The sequence below is a fragment of the Hydractinia symbiolongicarpus genome, chromosome 2 (genome assembly GCF_029227915.1).
Source record: "Hydractinia symbiolongicarpus strain clone_291-10 chromosome 2, HSymV2.1, whole genome shotgun sequence".
Classification (NCBI taxonomy): Eukaryota; Metazoa; Cnidaria; class Hydrozoa; order Anthoathecata; family Hydractiniidae; genus Hydractinia; species Hydractinia symbiolongicarpus.
Window position 1 is genome coordinate 28,829,885 of NC_079876.1, and position 15,689 is coordinate 28,845,573.

A 15,689-nucleotide genomic window follows, 5' to 3' on the forward strand; every position below is an offset into this window, starting at 1 on the left:
GCGCACGCAGAAAGTAGGGATTACACTCTTCCAAAACATTTCGAAAACGGCATCGCTTGGAATGCCTAACATTCTGAAATGTTGGATCTGGGAATGCTTTGATATTTGGACGGGAAGTATAACCATCTACAATTAAATTAAAATACATCTCTCAAGCATCGTGCAGATCCAGTACAAATGTTCCTGGGAACAGTACAATTAGTTTAAAAACACATATCAATAAATTAGTCTTTTAGATACTAATTGCATTTGGCACAACCTCTGGATCTAGGTACGGATAAGGATGTTCTCTTTCTTCGTTTCGAGCTTTGATTGTAGCACTGATTTCTTTTAAAGCAGTTTGGAATCTAAATTGAACAAAGTCTATTTCAGATCAATGCAATAAGCAAAGGTAATTTTGTGTTATTGTTAAATTCAGTCTGGTAATTCCTTCAAAATTGTTCTGAGTTCTGAAAGAAACCTGACTACCCTTGTTCTTAAACAAAACAATTCGATATATCTTTGTTTTGCCTAAATTTAATTTACTATGATCACGCATTACTATGTTGAATGAATCTAAATTGAACAAAGTCTATTTCAGATCAATGCAATAAGCAAAGGTAATTTTGTGTTTTTGTTAAATTCAGGCTGGTAATTCCTTCAAAATTGTTCTGAGTTCTGAAAGAAACCTGACTACCCTTGTTCTTAAACAAAACAATTCGATATATCTTTGTTTTGCCTAAATTTAATTTACTATGATCACGCATTACTATGTCATCAACCTCATTAATTTTACTTCGAATGTCTAACCTTTTAACAGCTTGTAACTTCTCTGGTTCATACTGATACTGTATTTCAAATTCACCAAGGTTGTTGGTGCCACATTCACTGAGAAGGTTAGTCACCACCATAATATCTAATGCCATAGATTTTTCTGGTAAATGTTTTACGACATCCTCTTCGGTGATTTCATCCTTAAATGGGTTAATTTATTACTAGGGCGCTAAATCACAAAAACTCAAGGCACAAGCATAAGCGTGAAAACAAGGTGAGAAACCGAAATTCTTGCAAAGTGTCTTGTTTGTTAATAGTATTGAAGTTACTTCACGATGTGAATGCGATCCTATACAAATTTTTAAACCACGTTACAAGTTTTTCACAATAAAGACCACAGGTTAACGAATGGTCAAACAAACATAAGCATATGATCGGACTGATGACATCATCACAAACCCTAATATATCCTACACGCTTTGACAAAATCACGTGACATAATACATTTTTTTGAGCAGCGTGTCAAGTTCTGCACGGTAAAGGGAACGGCTAAACAAATCGATGAATTGATGATTTTTTTTGTATGTGGAACGTCAGTAATATCGTCATCAAACGGATGTCTCCGAAACTGTTCTACTCCGGCTTTCCAATTGATCGATGAAGAATTATTTACCCGCCCAGGACAAAAATGTCGAGGCAGGTAAAATTACAGATAATGCGGGTATACAAAATGAAATTTTTAACAAAGGTTTTTGAGAAATAGAAATTAAGAATTTAATGTGAATTGCAACTCGTCTAAGATTAATAGCTATCCAGAGTCAGATGTTAAAGAACGTACTTTATTGTTTGGTACTTCTCCTTTTAGGTAGGCGGGGTAGAACGGTGAGAAGGCGTATTCATCGTATTGACAAAAGTTAGCTGCTGCGTGTTGAACGCTGGACATGAATAACACTGCTGACGCTACTTTAATCAAATCAGATTTTTCTTTGAATTCGCCATTACCAAACACACCCTGAACATATTTAGTAAACATGTAAACACTCACAAATTGAATCCTCACTAGATAGTAAAGGTTAGTGAAAAACAGCACTGAATATCTAAACGAAGTGAATAAACACTTGGAAGTTTGACTTAACTGTAGTGTTGCTCATGAAGGAGGTTATCGTATACGAAATAGGCAACCATTAGGATTAAAACCAACACAATCCAAAAGGGGATAATTAAACTTTACCAGAACACACTAAAAACACAAAGCAGCTTACTTCCATTCCAGCGCCATCTTTTTTATCGACTAGCATTTTTGCGAAATCTTGAATTTCATGATCACCAGTAAGTCTTTCATTGTTAACTAAAAATAGTTTCAACATGGTTTTTACCTGATCTGTCCAAAGCTGGTACACAAAAAGAGATCTCTAAAAGTCCCTTCGTGTCACAAGCTTCTTTTGATGTTGTTACGTATTTACCATAAATAATGTCAATAATCTCAGTGACGTAATCCACGATAGCCTGGTGAACAAGCAAACCATCATCGCGATAAAAATAGTAGGGTAAATTCGTTGTGTCGTCCACCTAAAAAAAAAGAAGAAATTAAAAAAAATATTTGTTGGTAGCCATCCGTTCGTATGACTATCCAAAGTTTAAACTGCTTGTGTTGAGTTTTATAGAAAATGGTTCTATCCTTAATCTCTATTAAAAATATAACATCAACGGGAAAGAATTTTCGAATGTATTCCAAAACGAGGAGGATGCCATTGTAAGGCAAGGAGTAAAAGTTGCAAGAATTACAGTCTCCTCCCTTCCATTCAGAGTCTGATGGAGCCACTATCGCTTATTGATTCAATGTCAATCTTTTCATTAAATATGAGTATCAAAGTCGTTTGCAGCCGTTCTTTGAAGAATTAAAAGTGTATGGTATAGAGAAAAAACATATTTACCCCTCTGTCGGTCAGATCGCTAGGTAGCCAACCATTTACGTCCAATCTCCATTTCTTCCAACTAAAAAATAATTCATATTAGAAATTTTTAGATAGATTAGAAATATTAAGAATCATTTTTATAAAATATAAATAATTTTGTTTTTTAAATATATTTGTTTAGATAAGGTAACCTTCGAAGTGGCTTACTAACGGTTATTTTCTATCAACTATGAACATGAGTGAAAATTTTCTACTTTTAAAGTTTATCTTCATCCTTTTGTACGTTATGTAAAACAACTGTTTGTAACCCACCAGACTTAATTATTGTTTTTATTATTGTTTTTCTGTTTAATCATTTTACTCTTGGCATGATGATGATATAAATATATCGAACCATATTGCAAAATAGTAGAACATTTTGGTTTGAATGCAAAGATTTTTTCGAACATTTTGTGCGCCTAATGTTTTCTTTCTTTACAGAATTTTTTAATATTTTCTACAAATGAACTAACAATATGCAAAGACGATACATGTTCTCGGCAACCACAATTTCAATGCGAGTCCTTTGGTTGTCACACCCAAATAAGTCTCTGAATGGAACATAACACTGTGGACATAGAACACTGTTATATAATTGTTAGAAAAGACTTGCAACTGACAAGGTGGGAAAGTATGAGAAAAGTGTTAAGAAAATGGGGCCTGAAGGTTGATAAACAAGTTTCTAAGTTTTGAGCCTAATTTGTGACCTTTGGTATTATTTAAAAAAACATGAAATGATATAAGAAGCAAAATTCACAAACCGTCTTTTCATGATTTCAAATATTCCAGCAACGCCTGGTGACATTGTTACATCAACCCATGCGCCCTCTGCTAACAACATTGAAACAGCTCGCCTAAGAAAAATTTATACATACTTTCCGGGGAGAAACTATCGCGGGCAGTAACTTTTAGCGAATTTCTCTTATTCTGACCAAATTCGTGAAAGTTTACATTGCGAGATTTCCTAAGGGGAGCGATTCCTAAAAGTTTTCCCCTTCAACTTCAAATCTAAATTTGATCATATATATTTTTTAGTTCTAAGGGTAACAGGATTTAAGGTAAAAAAATAATCTTTATTTCAGTAACTTCACCCTCATTGTGTGGCTTACCAACATTGAGGGAATTAATTTTCGCGAGAACTAATTTTCGCGAAAAACTTTTTAGAATTTTTTGAAAATGGTCAAGATCACCGAAAAAGCTTTTATGTAATAGACATAAACTGAAGACTGTTAAAATTTACATATTATGTGTAGTTTTAGGTTAATTGAAAAGCTTATTTTGTAAATCGTTCTTAAAAACTAACATTTATCTAAATCTCGCGAAATTAATTCCCTTGACGTAAGCGTGACATACATGGTTCAATCCTTAAAATTTTAAAGGCTAAATAATGTTGATTCGCGAAAATGTTTGCTCCCGAAAGGTTCTGCCTGCTTAAATTTCTGCACTTAAAGCTTTCTAACAACAAAACTAATTGACTTCTTTCAATTGTTACCCGTGCGCACCCCTTACTGATCTTCGGTCAGTGAAGACACCCACAATCACACCCGTCGCTCTTTCCTCACAGAGGGGACCTTTAAAGCAACGGCCATTGACCTTGACACACTAAGGTGGCAACTATAAATTGTTCCCTTTTATAAAAAAATGAGTTCCTTTTGCCTAGCATAGCTCTTTTAACATCTGACAGACTATCCTGGCGTTTCGTTGGAACAGCGCAGCCAGAGTGAACTGTATACCGTACATTTTTAACTTTGACTTACTTTAAGTTAGCTTATGTGTAAAATTATTGATATCGTGTGTACACTTACGTGTTTATTGCAAGTAAAAATAAAAAGTGAGGTGCAAGCAGCCTATATACAGGATGAGACGGTGATAGCGTCCTATGCATACATATACAGATGGACTCACAAACCAAATGAGTGAAACCTAAAAAAAATTCAGATATAGAATAATAGTTTAAAAAACCAAGGAAAGTCTAATTTTTACATGTTTTCTTTATGACTTTACAAACCCGTTTTGTTGCCCTGTTTAAAGAAGGAAAGTTTTTAGTTTCAAAAAGAGGGGAACAGTGAAAGATCATCACATTGTTTTCGGCAAGATCATACCTAAATGAGTGCATGCTTGATGAATGGCAGCGTCAGTATTATTGTAATACATCTTTGCAAGCATCCATTTGTGCGGTGGATCACTCGGCAGAAATATCTAGTACAGAAAAGATGGTTATAAAAATCTTTGAAAAGTTTCAAAGGCTGCTTATTTAGATTACGCAAACTGGTCTCTAAAAATGCAACCGCCAATGTTGAAATGAGTACTCTCCACCGATTAGCTGCCCCTCCCCGAGTCAGAGAGGAGATCTTAAATAAGCATCCAAGGGAGTTTCTTGACCAAATACGATAAAACTTAGAAATAGAATGGGAATTTAAGTAGAAATATACATTGCTGACACGATCCAACAAAATAGTGTTTCACGTCAGCACATATAAACGCAGTAATTTATCAATGGCTGACACTCGATTTTGTACAAAAAGTGAAACTCTCGCCTCTGCAAAACCTACCGGATTCTCTTCGGATGGTGTTTGAAACAGTTGAATAGCAATTGGAAGAAGGTCTCCATTTTTCTTGGCGTGGAATAAAGCAATTGGTTTGGTTAACTAAAAATGATTAGAACTTTATAACATTTAGCGTTACCCAAAACAGACACATTAAATAATTTTATTTAACCTGGATGGATTTTCGCAGCAGCGCAACCTCTCTACTGCTGATAATCCATAAAGCGGATATTTTTTTCGGTACTGTGTAAATATTTTAGCCGGAACAGGCTCCAAAAGGCCGTCTTTAGCAAGCACGTTTTTTTAATCTTGTTTTAGACGAAGTAGTGATGCATTTCATTTCATTTCATTTTATTTCATTTCAGAAAAAAGGTGGGTCGATATACTTACTGAGGTGTCTACAAGTAGAGATTTTCTTTTAAAACCACGATTCGACGCGATCCTTCAAAAACTGCCCGCTATATAGGAGCCTGCTACTGAAAGGATTAACTTCAAATGGTTTACATCTTTTCTTTTTAATCTAATACACTTACAGTGCGGCCTTCAGCAACGGCGATTCCTTCCAATTCTTTTAAGTTGACAATGAACACTTCTTTAGCTTTGATGGCTTCGTCAAGTTTTTTACCATCCAAAAATGATTCCACCATCTCATTCGTTACAGGAAAGCTAGAAGTTAAAGTAGTTCATTAAAAAATGACGCGATTGAAACATATTTGTGTCGATCGCTGGTCACACTCGGTGTGAGTCTTTTATACTTCGCAAAAGCAACAGAAACAAAGGATGAAATGAACTTACTTGTCTGGCAATTCTGTGCACAGTCTGATCAAGGTAGGGTTACATCCTCTCAAACGTTGCTGACCAAACCGTTTATCTGATTTCCAATCGGAAAAACCCTACGCAATAAAGATTTTAAGAATTAACAATGGAAATTGGAAAAGAAGGACAAGCTACCATGAGGTATGATAGGAAAAGTATTTCTATGTTAACTACGACGCTACACGTGTTTCAATTGCGCACACTTTTCTAAAGAGCACCTTAACGAAAACTCTTTCATAAAGAAATACTTACGTATGGAATACCAAACGTTCCTTTAAAGAGTGACTCATAATCATCGAAACTGTCGAAGTTATTCGTTGTTATCAAAGAATTCCACTTTTGCTGCAAGATCAGTTCAGCTTTACGTTTGACAATGTCCCACTGTAATAAATGTTTACATTAGGAAACCTGATATACAACACAAAAGGAAAATATGACAGATTGTATACAACGTTTGTGTTGGTGCATTTTATGCTTTATCCTTGTTACTGTGAAAGTTGCAGGAGCTACAAGACTTTTATTTAAAACGCCGAAGAATTACAAAAGACTCTGCCTTTACTTGCAGGATCATTGGGAAAATTGGAAAACAATTGAGCACTGATATAGACAGTCTTACTTTGTAGTCATTACTGAAGTTTTCTTCTGCAGGTAATTCCTTGATCTAAAAATAAAAACACGTGGTATTCATTGAACAAGAGGGTACAAGACTCGTCATCGTCAACGAAACCTTAAGTCACATACATAAAAAGTATTTAAAGATGAAACAATTCACGTTCTTTTTTGGTGCGCTTATTTAGTTCTTTTTTTTAGTCGATAAGACCCGTTTAAAATTCCACTTAGGCAAAAAAAAATTAAAAAGTCCATTTAAATTTGATGAAGTCAGCATGTAATAATTCAAAGTTATGAAAACTTTTTAAAAAGGTCCTAAAGATGTTTAAAACTTTTTTCTTAAATCACACATACTCTGGTTGTGATTTTTATTCCCTCTGCTATGCTAATTGTTTTTTGATAAACTACTGATAAAAAATGTGTGTATTATTATAAAATTATGAGCATCTAAAAATGTTTCGTTCTAAAAAAAATCAACATTTAAAATCAGCTGCGGACAAGTGTACTTTAATGTTTCCACTTACCCTTCTTGGTAGTCCAGTGTCTTTTTCTTCCCAGAGATATCTTGACTTAATATCTTCAATCTCTCGTTTTCTTTGTTCTGTGTTTTTATCATCTTGCGGCAAGGAACAGTCGTAAATTTCAAACGTGTATTTTTGATCTGCTTTGATCCATCGATTTATAGGAAATGGAATTTCTTCTTTGGTAGAGAAAAGATCTTTTAGAGATGAATTTAATTTTGTGTATTGTATCACTTTTATATATTCCAAAAACCAATCGTGTTTTAAGCCGCTTTTATCGCGCCATAGTTCTATTCTGGCAAGTGAGCCTAAAGAGAAAGAGAGAAGACACAAATAAGATTTAATCGACCTACCAAACGAACGAACGAACGAACGAACGAACGAACGAACGAACGAACGAACGAACGAACGAACGAACGAACGAACGAATTATATTATTCTTCTTTTTAGATTTAAACAAGATATAGGGGATAGATATATTTTTCATTTCCTCCGCACCTATTTTCTGTCCACTTAGCACTGTAAAAGTATCGACATTTCCTTTTTCAAAATCATTCTTCCAAAAGCAATCCAACTTTACATCACATGTTCTGTTTCCATCATCATCAATTAATGCACAATATATATTGCTGTCGGTCCCGCCTCCTTTAACATCTCCTGTTTTAACAATAACTTGAAAATCTTTGGAAGATGAGATTCCCATCGCTGCAATTTAGAACAGAATAAATTTATGATAGGAACAGCAAGGCGAAAAAAAGCTTGAAAATATTTTTTAAGTTTTTTATAGGTACCTTAGATCAATTAATTTTTGCGAGGATTAAATTTCAAAAATTTTGCAATTTTCGCGAATAATCGCAATCTAAAGCCACAGTGAAACCTCCTTAAACCGGACATCCTTTGCAGCGTTACCCCTTGGAACTACAGCGGACAGGCTTAAGAATGGGTCATGCAAAACAAATTTTTGTAAAGAATTTGTTTATATTTACTTAAGACAATGTTTTACATTATTATTTAATTAATTCTTCAATCTTTTGTATGTTATCTTTCAGCCAGTTTATGGCTTTTTCAGGGCCATAAAAACAAAAATTTGCAGGGACTTCCAGCCATTTTTGATGTTGTGGTGCTGAGGTTTTGAGGTGTCTTATGTGCCTTTTTGTTTTCTACAAATGCAGTTTAGCCGGCCAGCATTGTTGATGCTGTTCTTCTAGGTAAGATTTCTATTTGGTTTGGTATTAAGTGCCTTTAGCTGTAGCTAAAATTATTTATGTCACCTTTTATATTCACCAATCTGGTTTTTATTTGGGTTATTTGAGTTATTTTAGCTAGCTAGCTACCTAGCTAAAAAGTAAATTAGCTAAGTTGGCTGTAACAAAATTTTCAGAGCGTCAACTAAGCCTTTCTTATGTTACAATTACTCAGGAAGCTACAACCTTGACAGTGTTATAAACTTGGTGAAAGTCTTTATGGATACAATGACAGGGCACAATGCAATAACAGTCCCACTAAACTATGATCTTTGCAGCGGTTTAATTTCTGCTTCTAATTAATTTACGACTTTTACAGCAAAATTGAAACTGTCGGGTGGCCGTTTTACGCTATACTTAGTGATAACATGTAAAAAGCTGTGTTTATATTTCAACAAACTTTGCTGTTCAATTTTGAAAACTTCACGAAAATTTATTTCGCTAGGACAGAATTACAATATCTAGTTGCAGAAAAACATTATTCAACAAATGTGCAACGTAATATGAACCTATACCAAGCGCTTCACCTAGATGCGTTTGACGTCGGGTCACACATCTCTATGCAGTTACCGTATTTCCTCTAAAGAACGCCGCGGCGTTCTTTACAAAATGCAATTTTTAGGTGCGGCGTTCTTTAGAGGGCGGCGTTCTTTGGAGGGCGGCGTTTATTACAAAACCATGAGTGAGACAAAAAGCAGAAGTTGACGTTAAGTATTTTCTTTAAGATTAAATATAGATAACAAAAGAATTAAACTATGAAAAGTCTATTAAACAATGTCAATGTCAATGTCGCTATCTCCGTCCGAGTCTTCGTCGATAACATGAAAGGACTCATAGCTTTCATTTACATCACAATCGTAAATTTCAAATGGGTTGTCAGAAGATTGGTCTTCTTCCAATGCCTCAGTTGCTTTTTTCATTAAGGTAGCACCAGATGAACAGGACGATCCTTCTTTAAAACAATGGATTTGTCCATCCTCTGATCCATCAAGAGCTAAATTTAAACCACACGACTTGAAAGATTTGATAATCATTTCCGTGCTCAAGCCATTCCATGCGTCTAAAACCCATTGCACTAGCTTTCGTCGCGATGGAGGTTTCTGGTTTCCTCCTTTTGTGAACTGTTGAACACCTTCAACCATCCATTCGTTATAAAGATCGATCATCCGACTCTTAAATGGTTTATTCCATGAGACATCTGGTGCCTGTATATATTTAGTGCAGCCACCGGGAATTATGACATTCTCAATTCTGCCTTTTGACAATTCTTGTTTCACGGAATCCATCATGTGGCATTCAAATGAATCCCAAGCTAACAAGCGTCGATTAAAGGAAAACTTTCCTAAAACTGTTTGCACATAGTGTAAGGTGAGTTCCTCGTTCATCCATGCATTTTTTGAGGACACAACTACGCATTTATTTTTGAATTCAGTATTTAGTTCTTTGCATTCGCGTTTTGCACCACCAAAAACAATAAATGGTTTAAATTTACTTCCGTCTGCCTTTGCTGTCAAGCATACAGAAATTCTGACCTTTTCATGACCAGTCGATTTAAGCATAATTTCTCGTTCGCCACGCTGTGACACCGTTGTAGGTGCTGTCATATCCGCCCAAACAGCAGTCTCGTCCATTGCAAGAATCGAACCGGCGTTGAATTGGTATTTCTTTGACATTCGGCGGACATGTACTACATACTGCACCAACCTGTCCACAAGATACGCTGGATCCTTTTGAACTGTTGTCGTTCTACGACGTAATGAAAGACAATTTCGTTTCATGAACTTTTCCAACCAACCTCGACTAGCCTGGAAACTATTTTTTGCAACAGTGTCCTCTCCAGCTTTTTCATCGTGCATTGCTTTTGCTTTTCTCATTATCAGTTTTCTCGAAACACGCAAAGAATTAGCTCTCCTATCATGTATCCATTCGAGCAGATCTTCTTCTAAATCAAGATTCTTGATTTTGCAACCTCCTCCTTCTAGTTTGAATCTTTTCGCTGCTCCTTGTTTCAACTTCTCCACATTAGCTCTCCATTCTCTTACTCTTTTTTCATCGACACCGTACTTATTTCCTGCTTCGCGATTTGATGTACTAATTGCGTGATCAACAACTGTTGTCTTAAATTCAAAGGTAAAGCTTCTTCTTTTTTCCCCTTTATGGGATATTAACTGCTTCTCCTCGTTGTGCGACATTTTTCTAATGAACTTTCACTTACAAACATAAAAGTGTGTAAGGTTGATATATACAGATTGGGAGCAATTATCTTGTAGTATTGTTTACTGGTGTCAACTTTTTCTTTAAACACTATTAACAATCCAAGGGAGTGTTATTTTCGACGAGATCAAAAGCGCGGAAAATGATTTTCTCTATAAGAAAAAGTTCTATTTTTATCAATCGTTGATTGCACGCTCATACGAAATATATGATAGCTACACGTGGAAGTCAGAGATTTGAGAAGAACATGGCTCGAGTGATTCCTAAAACATTTGAAATGTATTTCATCATTAAATTCTCTACAAATATTCGCGGACATCATGTTTATAAAAATATATGGACACCCATTATAGGAGAATCTTTGGTTTGCAAAGAAGACAAGAGAGTAGAGGCTCAAGAACTGGACAAGAATGCAATTGGAACGTACAAACTCATGGACGGCAACGAAACCTTAGTGGGACATTTGCCAATAGAGTTGTCAAAGCTGATATCGTTTTTTATTGAAATTGGAGATAATCATGTAAATGCGACAGTTACTGGGAAACGAAAACGAGAGATTGGTTTGAGTGTACCTGCAAAGTTCATTTGTTTTACATCTAGCAAAAGTTATGCTAAAATTCTTCACGGTGAACTGTTAAAGCGTAAAACTAAATATTCGTATTTGTCATTAGATGTAGAAGAATTTTGTGAAAGAAAACAGATCAAATTCATATAAATACCAACTTTTTTTACTTTCCCTATTAAAATGGTTATTTTCTAATAAACGCCGCATCTAAGGTGCGGCGTTCTTTGGAGGGCGGCGTTCTTTGGAGGGCGGCGTTCTTTAGAGGGCGGCGTTTATTACAAATTTTCATATAGAAGTGCGGCGTTCTTTGGAGGGCGGCGTTCTTTAGAGGGCGGCGTTCTTTAGAGGAAATACGGTAGTTGAATCGAGTTATCCCGAACACCGGATAACTCGAACTTTCATTATCTCTTGGGTCCCTTGAAATTTTGTAATTACTTTCTAATAAAAAATCTGGTTATAATAACATTCGTTAACTCATCCCTTTTTTCGTCCCTCTTGAGGTTAATTTCTCCAGATAACTCGAGCTTTTCACTCGAAAAAAGGAAAGCAAAAACTTAAAAAAGTAAGATTTTAATCTTTTTTATTAACTCCTGATGTAATATCAGAGATGTTGTCTGTTGTCTGTCAACGAACAATCTGCATGCCTTATTCATAGCTAAAAATGCACCTTTTTCGGTAACTGTTGCCCCATCTCTTGAAAAACCGTTTTAACTCGAACTATAAGACTGGCAACTTCGTTTAACTTGATCATTCTTAAGTAAAACTATTTTCTCCGGCCCCTTGAAGGTTCGAGTTACTGAGAGGTAACTGTATTCTGCTTCAAATGGTAACCGAATAACTACATTGGGTCAAAAATGCACAAAAGAGCGATACGCGTATGCAAGGCGTCAAAAATCTAAAAAACCAGCGAAACCGTTAATTTTTCCATTGGGCTAAAGACTCGTCCCTTTAATAATAGCCGTATTCCGTCTGTCTGTCTCTGCGCGGACCCCCGTTGAGTTGAAAATCATGCTACAGAAACACGAATATTAAATGCGATATATTTTTATCCACTTTGTAGCGATGGGTAAATTTAAAGGACGGGCGAACCCGTGAATTCTTCCACGGGCTAACGACTAGTTTCTTAATAATAGCGAGACATCCCAACCGCTGATCACTATTTGACAACGCATTCATATGGTTGATTTAGTTTAAAGAAAAATATTTTTGATGATGCAATGCTTGTCTTTTAATTCCAAATACGATTGATCATTCTTTCTCCTTCCAAGTGCTCCTTGAGATAAAAGACCTACTTTTAAGGTTTATATTGAAGAGCTCAGGGGAGGAGAATAATGCTTAATGATATTTATCGTTTAATCATTGTGTCTGATTCAAATTTTATGCTATGTCCATAAGAAAAAGGTTTATAACCACTAAGCATAAACTAGCCAAACCATAAGAAAACTTCCTAGATAACTGGAAGTAGAACTTCAAAAGAAATTTTTGTCGAAATGGCATGGTGTTTACCAATTCATCACATAAAGCGTCGAAGCAGCCAAGCAATCTGTTTTTGCCGGGTCGGCTGACATTTTTTCAATTGCATGGAGCAGTTGTGCCCACTAACGCTAGTATACAATATCGCAAATGGTGTATATTTTGGTGTATAGGTGTGTATTTTGCAGCGAGATTTAAAGTGAATTTAAAATACAAAGTTTCATAAAAATGTAATCCATTTACATAGAATTAATAGCAGCAAAAGACATTGAAAAGTGAGTTTCACCACAATGGTAGTTCTTGCTGCCTCAAACCCGGGACCTTGACTTGCATGTAGGCAGAATGGAGAGGCTTTGACCTACATATCAAACTGAAATATTATTCACACAAGGAACTAACTGACTTGATTATCTCTTATTTTCTGTTCAAAATATGCCGGTTATGTTTTCACAAAACAACATCAAAAATTTTCCTGTTTAAAATTGTTCTGACAGCTTCAATAGGAGTAGAAAATCGACCAATTAAGATTATAGTAGTTGCGAATTTGATAAAGGTTTCGTAAATGGACCTTATTAAGAACATAGTTAACAGCTTGGATCCTTGTCAAAAGTTCAGGCAAGTGATGATGCAAAGCAAGCAACAGGACTTCAGTGCTTCAACGCAATAAATTTTAGAACGAATTTTTTTAAAATGATTTTTCTAAAGAGCTTTTTAATGTTTTCGCGAAGACTTATTTTTAAATATAAAAATTATGTAGCTTTTTGATTTGATATTTGCAAATAGAAAGAGCGTTCAAGGAAACAAATGGTTGTAGATATGCCTGTACAATATATTGAAAATATACACGTATGGAAAATATTTCATTACGTCTATACTTTTAGCGGTGGTGTATTGATTTAGTCGGGAACAAGTGACAAAAAATTTTGCCAGTGACGAAAATTCCCCCGGACGAATATATACTCCGACATTAAATTTTCCTCACTAAATAATTATACTTGGCGAATTACTGATTTCAAAAATGTGAGATAAGCAACAGAATTATGAGATTGACTCTGATAGCGAATAAAATATAATCTATTTTAAAAAGTAATTCTTCTCGGGGAAAGTATTTTAAAATGACGAAATTTGTTTTCTTTCCCGCTAACTTACTATTTTAATTCGTAATTGCGTAAATTTATTTTGCGCGAGTGGTACTCATCCATGACTTTATTTCACGAAGATAACAAAAATTCGTGAAAATTAATTTCGCGGACATTACTCTTCTTACTTAAATTTCCGGATTTGTAATCCTCACTTTAATATCAAAAAATATGGACAACATAGTAGCAGTCCCGATCTCCAGCTAGCTGCTACTGTTCTACCCTTCTTTTGAAGGAATGTTGGTGACGTTCGCACAGAGAGTCCGGTTACTTGCAGGTGAAACTAACTCCTGCATTTATTGCTTCATTGCTTACCAAAAACACAAAAAAAGAGCTAAAAAGCAAATAAAAATCTAAAAAAATAACTTACCAGCAAGACAGAAATATCCAACTGCTGGAAGACGTGTCAACGCGCAAAGATGTGATCAACAGATTAAATCTCTATAATAATAGCCGTCGTCTGTCTGTCTCTGCGCGGACCCCCCGTTGAGTTAGAAAATGATGTTACGGAAACACGAATATCAAATGCGATATATTTTTATCCACTTTGATGCGACGGGTAAATATAAAGGACGGGCGAACCAGTGGATTTTTCCACGGGCAACCACTAGTCTATATAATAATACGCCAGTTCCGTGTGTCTGTAACAGGCAAAGTGGATGTGTTGTTTTTTCTAAAGAAGCAGCCGCGGTAACATGTCACTTTTGCTAAACTTTTATGTTTATTATGTCTTTTGTGTGATTTTTCAAACTGATTTAAAATTTTTCTTTTAAAAAAAGTCACGGTTAATTTATTTTATTGTTCTTATTAAAACCTTTATCTAATGACTTAGTTACACAAACGTCATGGGTAATTAATTTTTGTTATTCCCTTTAGACTAAATACTAGTCAAAGTATATTTCCTTTTGATTGTCCTCCCAACGTTGTTTCTATCCTACTTATATTAAACCTAGTAAATACTTTAATTTGTTGGATTATAATTTCATTAGATTTTCTATGCGTGTTTCTATATATCTCAGCCAATAATCTCATTCCCAGGGGTTTTAAGGTTTTTATATTGGGCCGTTTCAATATAAAAACCTAAAAAGCCCTGGGGAAGAGGTTGACAGTTGTTATCAAACAAATCCGGTCACACGCAAGGATTTTCTGTTAATCATGTTTTTAAACGTGAGTCGATATGATGCCAACCTCCCGGACATTGAAAATGTAAATTATTAGCTATTTTTCTGCAGAGCTTCCAACCTTATTATGTTACTTTCACGAAGGTATTTCTTTTCATCTTTTGGAATGCGCTGTTGCAGTACGCACGGAATTGATGTACTTTGATCTCAAATCACAGAAAAAGATGGCGTTTGAGCAAAAATTATGTAACAGGAGGACTGGTAAAGAGCAACAAATAAAAAATTTTATTACAGCTTTTTATTAGGGTAACACACTTAGTTGTCGTTCTCATTTTTGGCGCTGCATCATGCTTGCATAAAAAAGTTGGTCGGGTCGGTTTTTATTAAAAACAAGAAACCAAAGCGGTTTTAACACTCACACTAAGGCAACAGATAGATAAATTTCTTGAAATAAAATAAATATATAACCATCGAAAAATCCGTTTAGACGGATACAACGAATATTGATCGACACGGCGCCCTAATTAAATTCTTGTTACCTCCGCGGAACTCTCGTTGAGTTTTAAACACTCTCACCCACGGGTGTGAGTGAATGATACAACAGTTGATTTCACGACGTGATTGGAAACACATGTTGTGCAGCAACGCGACTGATATTGTTATACTAATACTAAATACGAAATCCTCCGCATCTTGGCTATTCGCCAAATTAATTCCAAAAATTTCAAAAAGA

General features: G+C 35.2%; 1 protein-coding gene across 1 annotated transcript; it reads right to left on the reverse strand.

Annotated features, from left to right (window-relative positions):
• Positions 1-84: 84 nt before the first annotated feature.
• Positions 85-15,650, reverse strand: LOC130630536 (polyunsaturated fatty acid 5-lipoxygenase-like). Its single transcript, XM_057444064.1, has 17 exons — positions 14,206-15,650; positions 7,699-7,905; positions 7,204-7,508; positions 6,687-6,731; positions 6,323-6,451; positions 6,050-6,147; positions 5,788-5,920; positions 5,261-5,356; positions 4,811-4,907; positions 4,514-4,631; positions 3,470-3,562; positions 2,688-2,748; positions 2,217-2,322; positions 2,016-2,101; positions 1,592-1,765; positions 790-953; positions 85-347 (listed from the first exon to the last, which is right to left on the reverse strand). Exons 2-17 carry the CDS (start codon positions 7,901-7,903, stop codon positions 233-235), a joined length of 2,025 nt encoding a protein of 674 aa, XP_057300047.1. The 5' UTR covers positions 7,904-7,905; positions 14,206-15,650; the 3' UTR covers positions 85-232.
• Positions 15,651-15,689: the final 39 nt, after the last annotated feature.

Coding starts and splice junctions, on each gene's coding strand:
- LOC130630536 (XM_057444064.1), bottom strand. CDS start 7,903: ATGGGAATCTCATCTTCCAAAGATTTTCAAGTTATTGTTAAAACAGGA. Junction 3,563..4,513: donor TTTTTACTTGCAATAAACAC/GTAAGTGTACAC, acceptor AATTTTTCTTAG/GCGAGCTGTTTCAATGTTGT. Junction 954..1,591: donor GAGAAGTACCAAACAATAAA/GTACGTTCTTTA, acceptor AACCCATTTAAG/GATGAAATCACCGAAGAGGA.